This window comes from Gopherus evgoodei, chromosome 4 (assembly GCF_007399415.2).
Source record: "Gopherus evgoodei ecotype Sinaloan lineage chromosome 4, rGopEvg1_v1.p, whole genome shotgun sequence".
Taxonomy (NCBI): Eukaryota; Metazoa; Chordata; order Testudines; family Testudinidae; genus Gopherus; species Gopherus evgoodei.
The window spans coordinates 35,723,553-35,747,188 of NC_044325.1; the positions used below are offsets into that span (position 1 = coordinate 35,723,553).

The 23,636-nt window shown below is 40.6% G+C and overlaps 1 protein-coding gene across 4 annotated transcripts in view; it reads left to right on the top strand.

Moving 5' to 3' along the window:
* EML5 (EMAP like 5) overlaps window positions 1-23,326 on the top strand; it is a 303,194-nt gene extending 279,868 nt beyond the window's left edge. For 3 of the 4 annotated variants that reach the window (XM_030558959.1, XM_030558962.1, XM_030558963.1), the window contains 11 exons: window positions 3,205-3,378; window positions 6,805-7,013; window positions 10,386-10,543; window positions 13,422-13,536; window positions 14,150-14,338; window positions 14,597-14,769; window positions 16,717-16,879; window positions 18,037-18,140; window positions 20,454-20,607; window positions 22,783-22,883; window positions 23,242-23,326. In XM_030558959.1, coding sequence (XP_030414819.1) covers window positions 3,205-3,378; window positions 6,805-7,013; window positions 10,386-10,543; window positions 13,422-13,536; window positions 14,150-14,338; window positions 14,597-14,769; window positions 16,717-16,879; window positions 18,037-18,140; window positions 20,454-20,607; window positions 22,783-22,883; window positions 23,242-23,278 — 1,577 coding nt within the window. In that variant the 3' untranslated portion in view covers window positions 23,279-23,326. The remainder of the gene's footprint in view (window positions 1-3,204; window positions 3,379-6,804; window positions 7,014-10,385; window positions 10,544-13,421; window positions 13,537-14,149; window positions 14,339-14,596; window positions 14,770-16,716; window positions 16,880-18,036; window positions 18,141-20,453; window positions 20,608-22,782; window positions 22,884-23,241) is intronic. The other variant, XM_030558960.1, reaches the window with a different exon arrangement.
* The last annotated feature ends 310 nt before the right edge of the window (window positions 23,327-23,636 follow it).

Here is a 23,636-nt window from a genome sequence, read left to right on the forward strand (position 1 = left end):
AAAAGAGCCTTCTGGACCCACTCTTTTCAGGCCTCTTCATGAGTTGGAGTGTCCTTCTGTCTTCCTTCTGCAAAGGTTGTTACTGATTTTTCAAGCAGGTTTGTGCTGCTGAGTCACTTACACACCTCTGAAAGTCCAAGCCCTAGTCAGGATTAGGGCCTCATTGTAGCAGGCTCTATACATAGATTGCAAGCCATGCTTAGACTATATGCTCTTTTGGAAGGGACTGTCTCTGTGATGCCTAGTACGATGAGTCGCTGACTTCTAGGCACTACCATAGTCATAAATAATCATCATCACCATGATTAATAATGTACATGCATATTGTGGAAAGACAATCCCTACCCCAGAGAGTTTACAATCTAAGTAACTCAGGGTATGTCTACACTGTGGGATTATTCCGATTTTACAGAACCCGATTTTTGGAAACAGATTGTATAAAGTTAAGTGCACGCGGCCACACTAAACACATTAATTCGGCGGTGTGCGTCCATGTACCGAGGCTAGTGGTGTGCGTCCATGTACCGAAGCCAGCGTCATTGCACTGTGAGTAGCTATCCCATAGCTATCCCACAGTTCCCACAGTCTCCCCCACTCATTGGAATTCTGGGTTGAGATACCAATGCATGATGGGGCAAAAACAGTGTCATGGGTGATTCTGGGTAAATGTCGTCAGACAATCCTCCCTCCATGAAAGCAATGGCAGACAATCATTTTGCGCCCTTTTCCCTGAATTGCCCTGGCAGATGCCATAGCACAACAACCATGGAGCCCGTTCAGCCTTTTTTCATTGTCACCGTATGTCTACTGGATGTTGCTAACAGACACAGTACTGAAGTGCTACACAGCAGCATCCCCTTGCCTTTTGCAAGTTAGCAAAGACAGTTACCAGCTCTACTGTACCATCTGCTGCCTTGCAAGTTGACAATGACGGTTACCAGTCATACTCTACCGTCTGCTGCTGTCGTGGGTGCTCCTGGCCGGCCTTGGTGAGGTCGGCCGGGGGCCCATGGACAAAAATGGGAATGACTCCCCAGGTATTCTCTTCTTTAAGTTTTGTCTAAAGAGAGAATCAGTCCTGCCTAGAGTATCAGGCAAGCCTCCTAAAGAACCAAAGAGGCAAACGGCCACTCCGGGTCAGAGCCTCAGACATCCCACAGAAATGATGAGCTGCATGCCATTCTAGGGGGTGCCTCTGCAACCACCCCACCCGTTGCTTCCCTCCTCCTCCACCCCTTCTGGGCTACCATGGCAGTCTTCCCCCCACTTGTGTGATGAAGTAATAAAGAATGCGTGAATAAGAAACAACACTGACTTTATTGCCTCTGCAAGCAGAGATCAAAGAGGGGAGGGGAGGGCAGGGCAGGGCAGGGCAGCCTCCAGTTGCTATGATATTCCAGGCAGGAGTGAATCTCCAGGAGACAAAACTTAAAGAAAAGAATGACTGGGAGTCATTCCCATTTTTGCCCAGGCGCCCCCGGCTGACCTCACCGAGGCCAGCCAGGAGCACTCACAGGATGATGAGGACAGTTATCAAGCCTATTGCACTGTCTGCCATGAGGAAGGGGAAGGTAGGGGGTGCTGCTGTGTAGCGCTGCAGCACCGTGTCTGCCAGCAGCATCCAGTAGACATACGGTGACATTGAAAAAAGGCGAGAAACTATTTTTTTCCCTTTGGTTTCACAGAGGGAGAGGGGGGCTGACAACATATACCCTGAACTACCCACGACAATGTTTTTGACCCTTCAGGCTTTGGAAGCGCAGCCAAGAATTCAAATGGTTTTCAGAGAGTGCGGGAACTGTGGGATAGCTACAGTTGTCAGTCGCCCCTCCCTCCGTGAGCGTCCATTTCATTCTTTGGCTTTCTGGTACGCTTGTCTCAGCTCCTTAAGTTTCACGCAGCACTGTGTCAAGTCCCTGTTGTGGCCTCTGTCTATCATAGCCTTGGAGATTTTTTCAAATGTTTTGTCATTTTGTCTATTGGAATGGAGTTCTGATAGAAAGGATACATCTCCTCATACAGAGATCAGATTCAGTATCTCCTGTACGGTCCATGCTGGAGCTCTTTTTTGATTTTGGGACTGCATGGTCATCTGTGCTGATCAGTGCTCCATGCTGGGCAAATAGGAAATGAAATTCAAAAGTTCGTGGGGCTTTTCCTGTCTACCTGGCCAGTGCATCCGAGTTCAGATTGCTGTCCCGAGCGGTCACAATGGTGCACTGTGGGATAGCTCCCGGAGGCCAATACCATCAAATTGTGGCCACGCTAACCCTAATCCAAAATAGCAATACTGATTTCAGCACTACTACCCTCATCGGGGAGGAGTACAGATATCAATATTAAGAGTGGTCACAATGGTGCATTGTGGGATAGCTCCTGGAGGCCAATACCGTCGAATTGCGGCCACACTAACCCTAATCCGAAATGGCAATACTGATTTCAGCACTACTACCCTCATCCGGGAGGAGTACAAATATCAATATTAAGAGCCCTTTATAATGAAATAAAGGGCTTCTTTGTGTGGACGGGTGCAGCGTTAATTCGGTTTAACACTGCTAAATTCAAAATAAACTCGTAGTGTAGACCAGGCCTCGTACCAAGATGCACACCTCTTGTTCTTCTACTTCAGTAAGCCAACCAGTGGTTCAGCTGGCATACTGCTAGATATATAGCCTGCATTCCAAACTGGTGGGCACCTTGTAGAAAAGGAAATTTTGTTTTTGTCTTGTAAACTGACTTTCTGCAGAAACCACCAGTATGAAAGCCTCACCCAGGTATTAAACCTGTGACAGGTTACATACTATTAGAGAAGGTATGTTTCAAAGTTCTCAGATTTTGAGTTATTGTTTCAAGCTAAGAAAAGTTTAGCTCGGGTTGAAAACAAGAGAGGACTCTTGTATGAGGGGCTCTTTGGGGTTTCAAAAGCCCAGCAACCAACCAGAGAGTGAAGGTATGTGCACCAATATAATACTGAACCACAAGCATGCAGTTCAGACTGGTGGTCTTGTTTGCAAAAAGTCAGTTTATAAGGTGAGACCAACATTTCCCTTGTTTTGGTTAAAAATATATATATATATATATATATATATATATATATGTTTTTTTTTCTAGTGTTAAAACCTCAGTTTGCTTTCAGTAGCAAAAATGTTGCCTTTGTTTATAAGTATATAATAATTAATTGATGATTTTATTATATTCATTTAGCTACAGCTCCTTCTATCCACGTGTGGGATGCAATGAACAAACAGACACTATCTGTACTGCGATGCTACCATTCAAAGGGAGTTTGTTCAGTCAGTTTCAGTGCCACTGGCAAACTTCTCCTCTCTGTAGGGCTGGATCCTGAACACACCATTACCATTTGGAAGTGGCAGGAAGGTAGGAAAGCATTTGTATTTATACAATACATTTATATTGCCCCTAAGTCAATCAAGAACACACACCAAAATTGCAACATAAAAATTTTGGTTATCAACTGAAAAAATGATTGTAATAAATGTCACATAGCATATACTATACAAATTAAAAATGAGATAGATGTGCTTAACTATTGCCAAATGTATTTCCAGTGAATCATCCTTGTAAACATTGGATAAGAAAATCCCTTGACCTCCATTTATCATAATGAAAGTAAACCTTGTTTCATTCAGTTTTGTACTGAATCTATTTCTTTCTGCTCAATATAAATCTTTTCATACCCAGGAGTCCTCTAGAGACTTGACTGATTGACACTCACAAAGACCACAGAACAAGCTGAAACTCTCAGAAATGTGATGCCTAAACTGCTCCTCCTGTATAATCTCTGAAATTACATCACAGGCCCAAGTAGAGTAAACACTCATTCATAGCATCTCTGCTCTGAGTTCAAGGTTTTAGGCCACAGGACCTTGGGTTTTGTTGCCCATCCTCTCTTCCGCTCTGTCCTGCTCCTTCTCTCTCTCCCCTTCCCAACTGGAAAGTTCATACTCAGACCATGACTGCAAAGTTGCTGGTGCACCCAGAACCTAAGGCCAACTTTCTAATCGCACAAAACTGAACACCCTTGCCCCACCCCGCCACGCCACTTCCTGAGGCCCCCACCCCTTCTCTGAGGCCCCACCTCCTGCTCACTCTATGCCCTCTCCCTCTGTCATTCACCTCCCCCACGCTCACTCACTTTCACGAGGTTCTGGGGCAAGGGATTGGAGTGTAGGAGTGGGTGAGGGCTCCGGCTGGAGGTACGGGCTCCGGGGTGGGGCCAGAAATTATGGGCTGTATAAGTAGGGGCATTGCCAGCAGATCGAGGGATGTGATCATTCCCCTCTATTCGACATTGATGAAGCCTCATCTGGAGTACTGTGTCCAGTTTTGGGCCCCACACTACAAAAAGGATGTGGAAAAATTGGAAAGAGTCCAGCGGAGGGCAACAAAAATGATTAGGGGGCTGGAGAACATGACTTATGAGGAGAGGCTGAAGGAACTGGGATTGTTTAGTCTGCAGAAGAGAAGAATGAGGGGGGATTTGATAGCTGCTTTCAGCTACCTGAAAGGGGGTTCCACAGAGGACGGACCTAGACTGTTCTAAGTGGTAGCAGATGACAGAACAAGGAGTAATGGTCTCAAGTTGCAGTGGGGGAGGTTTAGGTTGGATATTAGGAAAAAACTTTCTCACTCAGAGAGTGGTGAAATACTGGAATGGGTTACCTAGGGAGGTGGTGGAATCCCCTTCCTTAGAGGTTTTTAAGGTCAGGCTAGACAAAGCCCTGGCTGGGATGATTTAGTTGGGAATTGGTCCTGCTTTGACCAGGGGGTTGGACTAAATGACCTCCTGAGGTCCCTCCCAACCTTGATAGTCTATGATTCTATGATGAGTTCAGGGTGAAAGAGGGGGCTCAGGGCTGGGGCAGCGGGTTGGAGTTCAGGAGGGTGTGTGGGCTGGGGCTGTGGGCTTTGGGTTGGGACTGGGAATGAGGTGTTTGGGGTGTAGGAGGGGGCTCAGGGCTGGGGCAGGGGGTTGAGGTGTGGGAGTGTGTGCAGGGTGTGGGCTCTGGGAGGAAATTAGGGTGCAAGAGATGGTTCCGAGCTGGGGCGGGGGGTTGGGGTGTGGGCTCTGGCTGGGCAGTGCTTACCTCAGGTGGCTCGCAGTCCATGGCCCGGCAGGGCTAAAGCAGGCTTCCTGCCTGCCCTGGCTTCACATCGCTCCCAGGAAGCCGCCGGCATGTCTGGCTGCTAGGTGGAGGGGCCAGGGGGTTCTGTGTGCTTCCTATGCCTGCAGGCACCACCCCCGCAGCTCCCATTGGCCACGGTTCCCAGTCAGTGGGAGCTGCAGAGCCAGCACTTGGGGTGAGAGCTGCACACGGAGCCCCCAACGCCATCCATGCACCTTAGAGACAGACATGCCTCTGCTTCTGGGAGCTGCTCAGAACCAGGGCAGGCAGGAAGCCTGCCTTAGACCTGCTGCACTGCCAACCAGACTTTTAGCAGCCCCGTCAGCGGTGCTGACTGGAGTCGCCAGGGTTCGTTTTCGACTGGGCGTTCCGGTCTAAAACTGGACACCTGGCAACCCTACCAGAGCCCTGAACTCTGGGTGCCAACATGATACACTCCCCAATGACAGGCCACCTTCCCATCTGGTGGTCTTTGCTGACGAAGGAGAAATCCATAGGAGTGATGAGTGGATGTAATGAAAATGACCCCTCACTATATGTGTGTCATCATATGTGGTTAGTGTCCAGTCATGCCCCTGTAGAAACTGGTGCAGTGTTGAGTGTGGCCATGGGCAAAGATAGAGCCTGTGTAGTATGTTTAGTAAGGGCCTGTCTAGTAAGTTTCTCCTTACTATTTCAGTCAAGATGCCACTGTCTTAAACTTGCTCATCCTCAAGAGTTTATATGGCTCCATCTGGATAGCTACAGAGCCATCAAATGCTTCCTGGATAGGACAAAGTACTTTAGGTAGTCAGATACTTTGTTCATCTGCTGTGCAGGTAAGAACAAAGCATCTAAGACAACCATCTTCAAATGGGTCAGAACATCTAATTTTGAAAACTATGTATAGGCTGGAAAGGCACCATCTTCGAGTCTTAGACTGATTTTGTTGAATGTACTCTATTCATCTTGGACAGAGAGAAATAGAGCAGCTTTGGCGAAAATCTGCGGAGCAGCTCCCTGGAAATCTCTGCATATTTTGACTGGATGCTAGAGCTGGGATTTTCAGAGGACCTAAGGTAGTTAGGCTCCCAAATTCCGTTGAAATACATTAGGAGTAAGGCCCTGATCATTAGGCCTCTTTGAAGATTGCAGCCTACAAATAGACATAGCAGATGCTGTCTTGGTCATCAGGTCTTTTAGTCTTCGATTCTCAGGGCCGCCCAGAGGATTCAGGGGGCCTGGGGCAAAATAATTTTGGGGGCCCCTTCCATGAAAAACATTGCAATGCTATAGAATACTATATTCTTGTGGGGGCCCCTGTGGGGCCTGGGGCAAATTGCCACCCTTACTCCCCCCCCCCACCGCCCCGGCAGCCCTGTCGATTCTTCTTGATCTGTGTCCTCATTTCATTCTTCTCCCCCACACCACCTTTCTCTATTCTGGCATTTTTCCTATGCTGGGTACGTAGTTTGTATATGTGTATAGCTTTCTAGGGTTTAAAGCATTGGAGATATGCCATTCCAGGATTTATATAGGAGGAACAGCTTGGGGTTTCAGCTACTTTTTTGACTATTGTGGGGATGAATAACTCATCAGGCTCCAGAGTAAAGGATTCTTGTGTTGGGAGAAGACATATATTTGTGATTAATTCAAATTCTCCATTTTCTTTTTGCAGGTGCCAAAATTGCCAGCAGAACTGGTCATAACCAACGTATATTTGTAGCAGAATTCAGACCGGATTCAGATACCCAGTTTGTTTCAGTGGGAGTAAAACATGTGAGGTTCTGGACCCTTGCTGGAAGAGCTCTTCTCAGTAAAAAAGGGCTACTGAGTTCAATAGAAGATGCCCGGATGCAGACCATGCTATCTGTAGCTTTTGGAGCTGTATGTACCTTAACAAATTCTTTTAAAATGCATACATACAAACATCCTTTTTACATTTTATTCTTCCATGTCTGTATATGTAGTAAAATAAGTTATCCTGAACTCTTCTGCCATAAATGCCTGTTTGCATAATAGATTGCTGCAACCTGCTGATTAGTATATAAACTTATTATTTCTAGAGCTTATTCTTAATTAAAATTAAATGAATTCTCTTTAGAAAAAGGTTATGAATTCAGATACTCCCAGTGTTGCATAAACTTCATATGTATTGATTTTTGATTACTAAAAATATTCCCATCTAGTCCCATTCTGTTTTATTATTTTACAAAAAATGATAGGAAGATTTGACCTTTGGGTAACAAATGTCCATCTTCCAGCGGTGCTTGTTCCAAGACAAAATTTAACTGAATAAGATCCAAATTTTGGGGGAGTAAGACACAATATGCAGTATGCATTTAATGTAGAAAGTTTACAAAAAGGTATAAAAAACAGCCATACCACCCCAGGTTGTGAGGTCATCATATCTTACCAGGATCAGGACTGATCTGTACTTAGATGGGAGATCCCCAAGAGAAATCTAGCATCTATGGGAAGTTGTTTAGTGTTTCGGTTGGTACCACTTTTCCCTTCAAGTCAATATTTAGTCGCCCAGCATAATTAGGTCATTGTAATATGTAGGGTGACCAGATGTCCCATTTTTATAGGGACAGTCCCGTTTTGGGGGACTTATTCTTATATAGGTGCCTATTATCCCCCTGACCCCGTGTCCCTGTTTTTCACAGTTGCTATCTGGTCACCCTAGTAATATGCCCTCTTTCAGCTGAGACCTAAAACCTGAGATTCTCATCTCTTGTGTTCATTAAACATGAAGAATTATCTGTGGACTCCAGCAAAGTTCTAGGGTGGCTCTGTTCTCTCCTGCCTAAAGATTCACAGAAGGTGGTACAGGGAGGTAGTGCCTCTTCTCTTAAGGCACTTTTATGTGGAATTCTGAAAGGAACTTGCTGGCTGAAGTTCATTCCAGATAAGACTGAGGTGATGTTGTTAAATTGGAAGAGGTAACCAGAAGAAATTAAGAGAATAACTTCTCCACTTTTATTAAGGTTTTGAGCCTGCCATGGGGTGGTTCTTGTTCATAGTCTGGGTGTATTGTTGCATTCCCCAGCTGCTGTGGGATGATCATACAGCAAAAGTGTCCAGGAATGCTCTTTGAGGATAATTACCCATGGCAACAATGTACCAAGGATTATAGTGGATTCTTTTAAAAGATATGCTCTAATTCAAAAGAAATTAGTTTGAAGGAGTCCTATGGCCTTTGGTATACAGGTCAGAATAGATGATCACAGTATCTCTTCTGCCCTTGGAATCTATGAAAATGATCTGCGCCTTGCTAAGAGATTGTGACCATTTCTTCGAGATGCTAAACCAGGACCCACCCATTTGTCACTTGAAGACTGGATTACTGCAGTGTGCTGTACATTGTGCACCAGCTTAATTTATTAAATTTACTTGATATAGCACCATATGCCAACCTGCTTATTAACTGGTGCTTCTAAATGGCAGAACATGACACCTGTTCTGTATGATCGACTCTAGCTGCCTGTTGGTTTCCAGACTGACTTTAAATTGTTGTTTGTGACCTCTAAAGCCCTAAATGGCTTGGGACAGACTGCCTCTTTATCACAGTTGCAATTGGCAGATGTGTTTGAGCTGGATTTCCCTTGATTTAAAAGAGGAGGCTGATGTGTAGAGTGTTCTCCTTGAGTGGCCCTTAGCTCTGGAACAGGCTTCCCTCTTCTAGTCCAGTATAATCTGAGTCAGTTGACCTTTGTGTCACAGTTCAAGCGGTAGTTGTTGGCCCAAGCTGCATCTAAGGCTGAAGTTTGAGAGCAATGAACCTGTGGGGAAGTTTTGTCTTCTGCTGGCACTTCAATTTTATTTCTGTTTTTGTCATTTATACCAACGGTGCTTGGGGAGGTTGGATAAGTGCCTCTCTTTACTTTTCCATACAAATCTAGATAAATAAGTAATTTTTTTAAAAGTATGGGCAACTTTTCACAAGCATAGGGATGGTGTTTAGTAGCAGTTTCCTGGTCACATTCCCATGAATCCATCCTGCCTAAATGCCCACTGCAGTTTCAACTGGATATATTTTTCTTCACTTTTAGGCATTTGATGTTATGTGATGTTGCTGTATATAGATAAACAGCTGTGTCATTCCCTGCACAGAATCAGCTACATTTCAATGAGTGGCAATGAGTCATGTAAATACCATGAATAGCTTGGAAAGTGAATCGGGATCCCTGGGAATTAAATGTTTTCAATGCATATTATATCATCATCAATCATCATCATCAAAGAGTGTGAGGAGCTCAGATATTATGATAATGGAGGCGATATTAGTGCCTTAGATAGAGATGTGACTTCAAGGGAAACCAATTGCAGATAAAATCAGCGGAGTCAATCAAGGGAATGTATTTTTTCCGCATTGATATATCTTATGTATTAAATATCACAAATAATTTGAAACGTAAAGAATTCTGCAGTTACTTAACAGAAACATTTTGTACTTCTCAAGCATTTAGTTGTTACTGGTTTAAATATTTTTCAATATCATTGCTTCTGAATACCTAAGGTAGTTAAGCTTAACTTTACTACCTGTCAAAAACAGGAGGCACAGTTAAAGAAAATCATAGTTTATGTTCCATTGAGTTAGATTCTTACTTCTTTCCTTTTTTAAACTGACCATCTCTGTGCTCCATTGAGGGAAGTGCTGTACCTAATACCTGGACACTGAAGATGATTTCCATCAAACATTGTGCTTGAAGTACAGTAGTAATAGTCAGACTTACTGGTTTTGTGTGAAACATGATACTAAATGGTATCTTAACTGCTCTTGATTTCCTGGCTGCTCTTCCATGGTTGTGCAAAGGGATGATGTGGAATGGACTCGAGAACTCTGTCCCTAAATTCCATACCTTGCACTTTCTCAGTGCAGGAGGGGCGTGTTCATGCTTCCTGCAGTGCTGGACATCTCAGCCTAGGGATGACCTTTGCTCTATCATTCTTCCACATTGACTGGAGAAAAGCATGTGCCTTGAAAAGTGCATAGCAACTGATTCTCTTTTATGTGTTCACCCTCTAACTTGGAGGCTATCTGCCTGCCTTTTTCGTCTGCAGACAGAGTGCCTCTGGGATCTGCCATTGGTCTGTATCCCTCTACAAACACCACTTTTACAGCAATGACTAATAAAGCCACAATCTAGGCCAAAATGTAGAATTTGCTTATTATTTATTTATTACAAAAATTAAATGTATTTCTTCTTGGCTTATTCAGAATCAAATTATAAGTATATTTTCCCCCCTTTTCAGAATAACTTGACATTTACAGGTACCATCAGTGGAGATGTTTGTGTTTGGAAAGATCATGTATTGGTACGAATTGTGGCCAAAGCTCACAATGGGCCTGTGTTCACAATGTACACTACACTAAGAGATGGTCTAATCGTAACAGGAGGCAAAGAAAGACCGTGAGTCTTTTTATCATTCAAATTTGTTTTACTAAGATATTATATGCTGTACAAATATGCTTCGGAACATGAAATTCCAGTAATTACCATCAGTAACTTTATTTAAACACCTATGCAAGCTATTTTAAACATTTCATGATGATTTTTCATTATTAAGGTTAAGACTGACTAGGAAACAAATAGCTTTGAAACAGTAAAGAAATAAACACTGTTTTACAATGGGAGCATTACATACAGTGAAAGCCGGGGAATGGGGCCCTTGCTGGACCACTGAGGGGAAATACCAGCCTGAACTGTAATAACGAAATTATCAGTTTTCCTTTGTCATGAAATATAAATTGACCACCCCTTTCTCACACAGATATCTTTGTCACAAAAACTCATGAGACACTTGAGAGGTTAAAGGGCGCCTATTCAACAGCATGGTCCTTGGGTCTGTCTTAATCAGATTTCAAAAAGAAGATCCTTTATTTTCATTACCAGTGCCAGTTTTCTTCGAATCCCTTGTTACACTTTCAGAGCTGGAATTAGAAGGGATGCAGTAGAGAGGAAAGCAGGATCATGAGAGGGAGCTGTCTTCTGCTCCTCTAGCCTCATTCGCAGATGCCAATAGCACACAGCAGATTTAATGAGACTGAAAGCTCAGCAAGATTCAGTATTGCAGAACACTACATATTTCCTTTCATTTTGGTGAGATCCTTTTCCTTTCCCTTGGAGATAGCTCTTAACATACACTGCATCCAAATACAAAACTCCATCAAATTTATGATTATTTCCCTAAAATAATAGTCTTGCATTTATAAAGATGTTTTGCTTTTAATATGTTCTTTTTATTTGCTACTTATTTCTCGACATTCTAATATAATATTGAGTGTCTCAAAGCCAAAAGGGTATTCTTATCACATGGGTTCAAAAGAATCAATGAATACATTGAAAAAGGTAAAACTAAAATCAACTCATAACTGCTGTACATTGTCTTCTATTCTGAAGAATCTTAAAACACATTGCACATTTTAATGTAATTATACAGACTACTTAAAAACACAAAGACATACAAGTTTGTAGTATGTTTGATAATGGAAATCACTAGGACATACCAGTTTTCCTGAAAAAATGGTGACAAAAGTATTTTGTAAATGTGTGTGTTTTGGCATTTAATGTAGATCAAAAGTACTAAAAGGCAGATCTCCTCCTCTTGTTCCCTGAATTGCATTTTGAGACTCCAACTGTCTTACAAATCAAATACAGACTATGTATGGATGACCACCTAAGGGAACTTGATGTATACAATATATTTGCATACTTGGCTGATGCTTTGATCACACAGAATTTTGAAGATATGCTATGAGACCACTTTTAAGAGTAATGGAAGCCTGCATACTTACACATCAATATTTATATCTGTTGAAAAATAGCAGTTCCTCATGATAAGTAGTTGAATCATTTAGCAGAAATGTAATGCAATGCTTTGGTCTAGTAACACTTATAGCTAAAATACATCATTAAAATTAACCTCCACAGAGCATGCACAGCCTATCAAAATAACCACACAATGTTATTGCTCTACTCCGGTGTCTCAGTTCTGCTCTAAGAGGCTGTGTTTGGCTGCTCTGAGTTGTGTTTAGAGCTGGGAAGGCCCTTATTCTGGGCCAAAATTATGGAGACACAAAAATAAGTTAGTCCCCACTGATCTTGTTTTCTGCACCCAGTACAAGAAGGGAGTAATGGAGAATCTGGCCTTTTTCCTGCCATCTCCTCATCCCCATTGTTTATCATCTTATGCCTACAGAACAGGGACCATATCTTTTACTTGTTCTGTGAAGCATCTAGAACATTGAAGGCACTGAATAAATAATAATAATAATAATAATTAAAAATACATGCTACAAATCTTATTCTGTTTCCTATTTCCCCATCAACACCTTCCCCATTGCTTCTCTTTCAGTTTTCCTCTTCAGTTTCTTTTCTTGCATTTTCTTTTGCTTCCCTCTTCCTTCCTTCCCTCGCTCCTTGTTTTAGGATTAGACTGTTATGGCTCACAGGTAGTGTTTAGCATATAGTACTAAACCAGTAGTTTGGGAAATCCACTCCTTTCTTCACATCATGAGATTTTAGTCACTAGACAGAAGAGTTTTCTAAATGCCATTTCACGACAGCAGGGAAGCATTACAGTGCAGGAAATTGAGGCACACCATATGAATTACAGAATCTGTAATCTAACTATGCCTTTGATTTATTTTTCCTCTGTACAGTAATTCAGAGATTTCAGCAAAATTGGTCATCTTTATAGATTAATACACATAATTCATTCAAATCAAAGAATCAATGTGTTTTTAGAAAGATGAGATTAAAACAGTAGAAAAACAAATCTGCTTTGGTTTAAAAACTGTTAGGATTTAATAAATAAAATTATTTATATAGAATCTGAATTTTATTTTTTTTAGACTGGTATATATTGCATATTAATATTTTTCCTATACAAATGCTAATGGAATCTTTAAGGAATAAACTTATAATGCCTTTATCTTGTTTATTACATTAGTGCCTAAGTGCCAATCAAGAATGGTGCCTCACTGTGCTTGGCACTGTACAGAGTTGTAGAGGGTCCCTGCCCTGAAGAGCTCACAATTTAAATAGACAAGACAGAGACAGGGTCGGGGAAAGGGATATAACACACAAACAGTGAAGAGTGCGATGGCAGCCAATGTCATTTTAGTTCCATGCTTTTTAGGAGTGGGTTTACTTAGGAGGGAATAAGCTAAATGAATAAAAATGGGAAGGAGGGGGATGTTAAACTACATTAAGTAACAAAATATTATAATTGACTAAAATACGAGCTAGCTTTCATACTTAGTGTCTTTGGCTGCTATCTTATTAGATCAAAGGAAGGAGGGGCTGTTAAACTATGGGATCAGGAGCTGAAGCGATGTCGTGCCTTCAGATTGGAAACAGGACAGATGACTGACTGTGTTCGTTCTGTGTGTAGAGGCAAAGTAAGGCATGTTCTCTTTAATATATTGCTGTCAATCCTTGGGTTATTATAGAGCAAATTGATATACAGAAGAATTTTTGCAGAATCTTTTTCTCATGGTTGTTAGTTTGAATAATTAATACAAGTTGATGTCAATTTTAAAGAGTTATGAAGAATCTAACTTCAATTTATAATTTAAAATGTTCTTAAATTAAAGGCTTACCGTGGCTGTAGATTATCTATCATAAAGCATACTTTCCAGTCCACACATAAATACACGTAAGGAAATACTAGTGCCTTTTAGCATGATATTGTGTATACAACTTGATTAAAAAATAATGAAAGATTGCTTTCTGTGTTAAAAACCCGGACCATTATAACAACTCTTGAATCAAATACATTCTTTTAAATTTGGAGGCAGAGAATAATTCAGTTTTATATCTGATGTCTGACTAGTGAACAGAAATTCAGACAATAAGAAGATTCACATGCCGATCTCTTCATTAACAAAATGTAATCCGTATTTGATTTCAGCAGCCCTTCTTGATGGAATTATAACCATGGTTCATTTGTTACTATTTATAAGTATTAGTTAATATATTATTACAGTAGTAATTCTTTCACCATTGTCTCAGGGGAAAATTCTTGTTGGGACAAGGAATGCTGAAATAATTGAAGTTGGAGAGAAAAATGCAGCATGTAATATTCTAATTAATGGTCATATGGACGGACCTATCTGGGGACTGGCTACACATCCTTCAAGAGATTTTTTCCTTTCTGCTGCAGAAGATGGGACAGTGAGACTCTGGGACATTGCTGAAAAGGTAGATGTAAAGTTAATAGTACTAAGCAGCTATACTTCTAGCAAAAAAGAATCCAAGATTTATTCAATAATGGGGATTTAAAATAGTTTTTCTTACCATAGTCTGAGAAACTAAGCTAGTATAGTGGTTGTGACACTATGTTTTGCATAATAAAGTATCCATTGAATGTTAATGAGAAACTGGTGGTTATGGATTATTTTGGAACATGCATAAATAGAAACATTTACTCCTCTTTTCCTGGTTTTTATTTTCTCACAGAAGATGCTGAACAAAGTCAGTTTAGGACATGCAGCTCGGACTGTTTCTTACAGCCCTGAGGGGGACATGGTGGCTATTGGCATGAAAAATGGAGAATTTATTATCTTGCTGGTGACCTCTCTAAAAATATGGGGGAAAAAAAGGGACAGAAGTTCTGCTATCCAAGACATAAGGTCAGAAAAGTCATGGCATTTATCTGCCCTTGAAATGTAATAATAATGAGCTGATAAAGTAAGCAAGCAATAAATTAAAAACAAAAACTCCACTGACATAAGGTGATTTATTTTATAAGGAAGTCCCAAATGCAAAAGTTGCTATTCATCTGGAGTTCGTATACTTAAAACACCATATTAACCCCCTCGCAACCCAGTGTAATTTTCAAAGTTTGCGCTTTGAGAATAGTTTTATAATACAATATAATTTATTTTTATATAGTATCCATCGTACAGAGTATTACAAAATGCTTTGCAGAGAGATAGAATAGAATGAATGCTTTACAGAGTTGGGTATAATGACTTCAATACAAGGCATAAAGAGAAAAAGGACATATGAAGATGGAGTAGAACAAATGGAGTAGAACAGAAAGCTGGAACCTAAGCAGTAGAGATGTCAAGTATTGTCAGACACTACTTACAATGAAGGGGAAAGGGAAGGGTTCTGTCATAAGTGGGCCAACTTCAGAACTCTAGATTCAAAAGAGAAGAAATCATTTCAGCCTCTTAGAAGGAGAGAGAAGTTCAACAGAAGTAGGGTGGCGCAAGAGAAAGAGTGACTCCTGATTGAGGAGAGTCACAAGGAGGGGAGATAGACGACAAAATTTGAAATAGTATAGTAAGTGGCAGATAAAAAGGCGACTGTAAGGTAAGAATATTAAGATGGAGAAAGTTCATAGAGGGATTTGAAAACTAGGACAATTCTGAATTGGATATAAATAAGATGTAATTGATTGTAATGAAAGATGGGGAAGTGACAATATGGTTCTGATTTTGGTGCAAGTGTAGTCAAGCTGCAGCATTCTGGATCATATAATTTAAAAAGTAAGGATTTAAGACGACCATAAAAACAGAATAAAATATGTTCCTTGCCCCAAAGAGTTTATAATAAAAAAAACAGACAAAATTAGGCAAGAGTTCAGGGGAGAGAGTAAGGAAAGATCATTTGTACAAGAAATAATTAATTGATTCCTAGAATAAATTAGTTTTAAGAAGTGATATCAAGACTAATGGCTTCACAGACAGGGAGTAGGAACCAGCAGATTTAGCATAGGGCAGATTGAAGGTAAACATTGTGAGCGAAAAGGAGACAGTATTAGAACACCTTTATAGAGCAAAATACGATAAAAAATATAGCAGGAAAAGATACATTTACACAGTGGTGTGATTAGATACTTAATAGAAGAACTATAGGGATTTTCACATACCAGTTTTGCCTGGCAGGTCTACAAACATTAACATTCACCAAATGTAAATTACTCCAACATTTTTATTTCAGTTTCAAATCTTGCTTTATATAGTAGATTATTCCTCCCTTTTCAGTTTTTTGCTTTGTAAACAGTGTGTTTTCCTCAATATTTAGCTGATTAGATTTCATTTTAGCCACATTTCATTTAAGTGGTCCTATCCAATGGTTCTTCTTTCCATTCCATCCTTCATTGCTAAGAAAAATAAAATTGATTCTGTCTTCTGTAAATCTACATGCCCATCTTTTCAAAGTAGTGAAGATTAAATCTTCTTTCCAGCATCTAGAAAGTTAGTCTGGCTAGAATGAAATTCAATCGGACCATGTGCAAAATGTTTTTGCTATGAGAACTCATCGAGAGAAGCAATAGTAATTCAAATATATTGTAGAGAAAAAAAATCACATTTTTATTTCTTTAAATCTCTTCTATTACTAATAATAAATCATGCTGAAAGAGAAAGTAGGACCAGACAAATGTTGTTTTCGCTTGTTTTTCATCCCTTAGAATAAGAGCTGCATCCATTTTGTTACACTACCTTGCCAAAAAAAACCCAAACTTGATATCAGAAGGTTGAAAAGAAAATAGAAAAAGAAATTCTAAGATCTTACATTTTTCTTCCTGTGAATTTCAACCTCTCTTCTTAAACTATTTATCTATTCAGGTTCAGTCCAGATTCTCGTTACTTAGCAGTGGGTACTAGTGAGAATGCAGTGGATTTTTATGACTTGACATTGGGCCCCACGCTAAATCGAGTTAGCTACTGCAAAGATATCCCAAGCTTTGTTATCCAGATGGACTTCTCTGCAGATAGCCGTTTTCTCCAGGTATCAGTCATTTGAGATCATTGTATTTATTTTTAAGTTTGTAAGTAAATGTACTGCTCATGAAGGTCTATTAACACTTGTTCATACCAAATATATTAGTGACAGACACCATGCAAAGTTCCTTATGAAGCTCCAATAATCACATCTCAGTTTTGACCAGCAGCTCCCCCAGTATTTCATTCCTGGGCCTATCATGGTTAGAAACTGACAGCTGTGTTAAATGGTGAGGTTGTTTTGTGATAGGCATGTATAGATCACAAATACAAATAAGTTGTTTGGACTCATCTTAGTACCTGACTGTGAGAAACAAATACAGAAAGCAGAAGTGTACTTCTGAATTACTAAAAAGTAACACTGACTGTTCACCTGCCTCATCACCTTGCTGAAGCTGGGTTTGTAACCTTTTGGAAATGAGGAGTACAATCTTTCTTCCCAGGAATCATCAGGAAACGATGGCAAACCCTTCATATTCTTGACCATAATAATAGAGAAAATGCCCCTGTGCACATCCTATCAGTACAAGCCTCCTCTGATGAGCACTCTACCCATGTTGCCATGGCTCTCACAACGCATCTACACATTTTGACCCTTTTCTATGAGGTCACAAGCCCATGCTTCAGGCTGCTGTAATTTACACTGGCCACAAATGGCTCCAACAGGCCAGAAATAAATATTGGGATCAGCATGGAGTAGAGATGTCCTAGCAGCACTCCATTTTCTCTACTGCACCAACATCAGGGAGGAGGAATAGCATACGAGCTCTTATGTGGCCTCTTCACCACCAAAGGGTCACACGCAGACTGGGGTGAGCCTCCCCAGGCCAATTAAGCAACTTTTAAGTCCAGTTTATACCTGCATTATTTACAACATATACTCTTTTAATTGGGTGCTGTGTAGTAAGGAATGTACATGCATTTCACTCACATTTTATTGGTAAGACTTTTTTAAATTAAAAATTGATCACCATTTCTCATTGTTCTCTACTTGTATACATTTTTGGGAAGCATGAGATCTTCCCACAGAATACCTCCTCTGATTCTACTCTATTTCAGAGCCATCGATAATAACATTGAGTGTATAATTATATCCTTACTTCAAATATCTTCAAACATTTTTAACTCAAATGAACTCTTATTTCTGGATGTTCATCCTCAAAGGTCTCTACTGGGTCTTACAAAAGGCAGGTCTATGAAGTGCCTTCGGGAAGACAGCTTATGGACCAGGCAGTGATTGACAGAATAACATGGGCCACTTGGACCAGGTACCTAATTCACACAGATTCACTCTTGCTACTGGAGTAAAAGTTCAGATGTCTCCCACCTGGAAAGAAAACCATAGGTCTGGAAATGACCATATTATCATGAAAGATACCGCAACGCTACAGCATTTGATCTGTATTGTTCTTTAAAGCATGCCTGATTGATCTGGCAACAGAGTAGTTGTACATTATAAAGTCACATGGGAAGAATATATAGGCTCCACTTGAGACCACTGGCAATTACTCCAATCGGGGTATTAGATGCATATGGTCTCTGGACGGAAGTTATGAGTTTTCGCGTTCTTTATGTACCCTTTACAGCTTTTGATCCAGAATATAAGGCAGCAGTTTTCAAACTGTAGGCCAAGACTCCAAAGTTGGTCACAACCCTGTTTTAATGGGGTCACCAGGGCTGACTTAGACTTACTGGGGTCCGGGATCGAAGCCAAAGCCCTTGGGCTTCAGCCCTGGGCAGTGGCACTCAGGTTACAGACTCCCTGCCTGGTGCTAAAGCCCTTGGGCTTTGGTTTTGGACCCCAGCACCTGGGCGGCAGGGCTACGGCAGGCTCAGACTTTGGTCCCCCCTTCTGGGGTTGTGCAGTAATTTTTGTTCTTGGAAGGGGATCATGGTGCAATGAAGTTTGAGAACCCCTGATCTAAGGCAACCTGAGAGATCATACATCCCATTCTTCCAGTTAATTGAATGTGTTGCAGCAGTAGCTGGAAATAGCAATTTGAGGGTAAGTCAGGAAAAAATATAAAATTGATTTCAAATAAAAACCTGCATAATACAGGTCTGTGATCATTTAAGTTTTACAGAGCCTATTAGAGCATTTGTAGTAGACAGTGCTAGATTTTATACAGTACTGCTGTTTACCATATGAGAAAAATATGATTATTATTGGTGTATTCAAAAATATACAAAAGAAATGATTGTATAAACAGATTATATTATATTTAAAATGATGTTTTATTATGTTTGGCATTAGTTTTATTTTTTAAACGACATTGTTTTATTTTACATTGTATATTTAATTACTTTATTTTGATTTTTATTGAAATAAAAATCATTTTGCCATTAGGCTCATTTGACAAATCTGTAAAATCACAATCAATACAAAATAACAAATCCTGCAACATACCTTCATTCATGCACTAAAGGTTAATTGAAAAAATAATTCTTTTTAAAAACAAAAAATCACCAGCCCCGTACATCTCCCACTTTCTCAAAACCCTGAACAAGAGCTGGGATCTGTAGCATGCCCTGAACTTTGGCAGACCTGAGCTACTTCATACCATTGTGGGGAGTGAATTCCAAAGTCACTGGGTCTTTAAAGAGAGAGAATGTCCTGCCAGCAACCCATTCCTTTTCAAAACAAAAGGGTTCCTGATCATAATCAAGATAGTATCAGATAGGCAGAGAATTTTCAGGTCATCAGGTTCCGAGACATTTTTGCACCTATTCATTTTATGATTTAATAGTGAGTTAATTTATTATATTCCTCATTTGTGTTTGAAAGAAACACTGTCAGTTGACCTAGCTCTAACTGTATCATAACTTTATTTTAAAATATAATACTCAAGCCTGATCCAGACACATTCTAGCATCCCAAATTTTCAGCATATAAATTATAATCCATCATATAATCCAATGCTGGGTTTCTCTTCAGGTTGTGCAGTGTACATGTACATTTATAATTAAAGCTAGCCAGAGACCAATAATTCCATTTCATGAGGATTTTCAAGGTTTGAAATGTATTTTAGATCCAGTGCAGGATGAAAACCAAACCTTTCAAAAGTTTTTGCAAACTGGAAAGTTATTGAAATGTCAGTTTTCAGAGCAAAAGGGTTAGCTTTTGATTTGGATCTCTTTCTTTCTGGAATGGACCAGGGTCTACCCTGGACCTCGGGAACCCTTCATTCAAAAATGCCATCAAAATTCATATATCTCCACAAAACATCTTGATTTCAGTGAAACAGCGTTTTCCCATGAAAACATTTCACAAAAAATGTTCTGACTAGCTCTAATAGTAACATCTCTGTTCAACTTCTGTACATTGTACTTCACATAATTTATTTTTCTATATTTGACAATTGCCTTGTTGGTTAATTTTAACTATCAATTTCATCATCTGTTTTTTAGCTTTGTTAGCCATGTTGTTGTTGGGTTGTTTTTTTTTTGGTAAATAGTTTACTTTAATTCCAGATTCTCATAATCACAGAATACTATAAAAATCAGTTTATTATTTCTAAACCTACTGTTTTTCCTACTATGCATTAGTTGCCAAGGGGGCCCCTCTCACCTTTCTATTTCAGTATTCTAGGGGATGAAGTAGTTGGAATCTGGTCCAGGCATGCTGAGAAAGCTGATGTGAACTGTGCCTGTGTCTCTCACTCTGGAATCAGCCTTGTAACAGGCGATGACTTTGGCATGGTCAAGCTGTTTGACTTTCCATGTCCTGAAAAATTTGTAAGAATCTTTTGTTTGTGTGATTGTAACACAAAGTGCTTTTGATTTTGTGACATCCTATCTCTGGAGGGAGGGTGGTGGGAGTGCTTTTTCCCCACTGAATTTCTAGCTTTTTAATGTATGCTTTTAGTTGTAGCTCCATAGTCTTACAAGCTTGCTTGCTATCCAGGATTTCCTAAACCCTTGTACAATAGCTGTAGCCACAATCCATGATTTCAAGTAATCTAAAAAACTAGCAATAGTACTTGCTTGCTATCTTGCATTAATAAAGTGCCTTCATTGTGAAGATCTCAAAGCACTCTACACATGTGGATAAGTAACACTATCTCCATTTTACAGATAAGGAAGCTGAGGCACAGAGGTTAAGGACTTGTTATGGAAACAAACTGACTGCACAGTATAAATTAACAGCAAAATGGTTGCACTCGTGTCCCTATCTGTATGTTATTTCATGGTAACAGTTATTGTTTGGCTCTTAAATCCCTTTAGTCAGAAAGAACATAATGAAAATGTAGCGGAAATTTAGAGTTTATCACTGGCTCCTGTAGCAAGGAGACAACTTTCTGAACTGTGAACAAAGACATGATTTCTCTTAAGCCATGTCTTCACTACCAAAAAAAAAAAGTGTGTTCTGATGGGAAGCCTAGGCTTTAACTTGAGCCACTGAGTAACTCATGAAAATAATTGCATTGTCTTCACAAGGACTTGTTACACATCTTTGTTTGAAGACAAAGCCTTAAGGCAGGAATCTGTAATTTCTGCGTGGAATGATGTCAGAAATAGTCTGTTCACAAGCTGGAACATGATGGCCAGCCATGAGAGAGAGTCAGTGAAGGGAGCAAAGCATGAGTCAGAAGAAACAAGAAATTGGCCAAAAAGTAAAAATAGAAGGAAAGTAAAGAAATTTGTTTTTTAATTTTTTGTCCCCATTCCTGATGTCTCCTCCCTCTCCTGCCACAAAATGTCTCCCTTATATGCAAGTGTCTGCACATACAAATACTGCCCACCTCACAGACACCCTTCTGCAGAAAGCAGGCTGTAACAGGGTGATGCTCACCTCTGCAGCGCCTCCTGGGGAATTAGCCTGCCTGCCTCCGGAGCGCCCTCTGCAGCCTTGTGTCCTGCGTGTCACTGCCCCCCCACGTCCCTCCCAGACCCTGCTGCCCCTTTCTCTTGGGGGCTGCCCCCTGGCAGTACCCCACCCATTTCTGGGTCTCCCCCCCCCCAGGGGAACCCCCCACCCACTATCCCCACCTCGCCTCAGTATCAGGCTACTGCCAGTCACCGCCTAGCCCCTGCTGCCTCGGCCTACCCCTGGGCTATCCTCTGCAACCCCAGTACCCTTCAGGGCCTTTAACAAGGCCTGCAGCCTGGGGGGTTTCCAGGCCAGAGCTCCCCAGCTCCTCTGGCCTGCTCCCAGGCCTGCTCCACTCTAGGTACCCTGTGAGCGGCTAAGCAGCTAGGCCCTTCCCTCTCTAGAGGCAGAAAAAGATTGACTCTGCTCTTGGCCTACCGCCCTCTTATAAGGGCCAGCTGAGCCCCAATCAGCCTGGGAGCTGCTTGCTCCCAGCCACAGCCCTCTCCTGGGCTGTTTTAAGGCCAGAGTGGGTGACCACCCTGCTACACAGGCACATTCAAAAACAGCAGTGACGGGCTACCCAAGGAGGACTTAGGCATTGCCGCACTTGAACTTAGATCTCCTACCTCCTAGAAAAATGCCCCATTCACTGAGCTATGGGGTATTTTGCGGCTGGTCTGTATCTCAGTCCTTCCTGTGAAAGCTGATCTACAATGATATAAATATTTGTTGGAACAGCATAACCTCTCATCTCGCAGCTCCCTAACCACTGGGTGCACATGCATGTGTGTTTGTGTGTAAAATTGCTTTATACCCCACTGGATAAAGACATTAAATTGTCTCTGAACTATGGGGAGGGAGGTGTGTGCGCATACCCATAGTTTAGAGACACCTCCACACCCATAATTTAGAGACAATTTAATAGCTTCTGCTTTAAATGCATTTCATGATATGACCCTGTTAGCCTAGGAACCTGTAGAGCATTTTAGAAACTTCTAGATACATGATACTAAACATTATACACACACTCTTTACTCTTTCTTTCTAAAACAGTCCAATGAGGAGGATTCATGATTTTCCATGTTGTTATTTTTTAGGCAAAACACAAGCGATTTTTAGGTCACTCCGCCCACTTGACTAATATTCGATTTACAAGTGGGGATAAATACGTTGTCAGTGCTGGAGGGGATGACTGTAGGTAAGTATATCTTTCCATTCTTCCCAAAAAGTAATTAGAAATCTAATATGTTTACTCTGAGTGGACAATTCTTAATAGTGCAGAGATAATGTTCAAGTTCAGAATCTGAGACATTTAACCAGTTATGTGTTTGTTCCTTATCGTTTGTAAAGACGCAGTCAAATATTTACAACACCTGATTCTTCTTATTTAAAAGTAGTATGAAGTACAGAGATGCACTAAAATAAAATAAAAAAACCTGTAATGGCCAATATAGTTTGGCATATTTTTTAATTTATTGGAAAATAATTTTTATTGATGTTCTTTTATATTAAACATATAATAATTTTTAATCTCTCTTAACTTTTTGAAAATGCAGCTTATTTATCTGGAAATGTGTGCATATGCTTCATTAAGAGAGACATGGAGCCTTTGCAAAGAGGATACTGCGGAAAATTACAGGCATGAAAGACCCATGAGCGCAATGAGACATTCTACAGTGCCCTGCATGCTTAAGAAATGGTGCTGATCAAAGACAGATAACAATCTGTCTCTGAAAGACAAGTGTCTAGAGTCTTATCAGAAGAACAGACTATAACAAATATGCTGCGCCCCCCCCTAGATTTGCTACAGTATTGGATAATCCATGTATGGATTCCATTCACTGCCAGACATTGAAAAAGAAACACATGGATAAAAGGAAGAAGTGAGTTGTGGATCAATGTACAGTTTTCCAATAAGATAGTGGGGTTTTAATCAAGAGATGTTATTTCT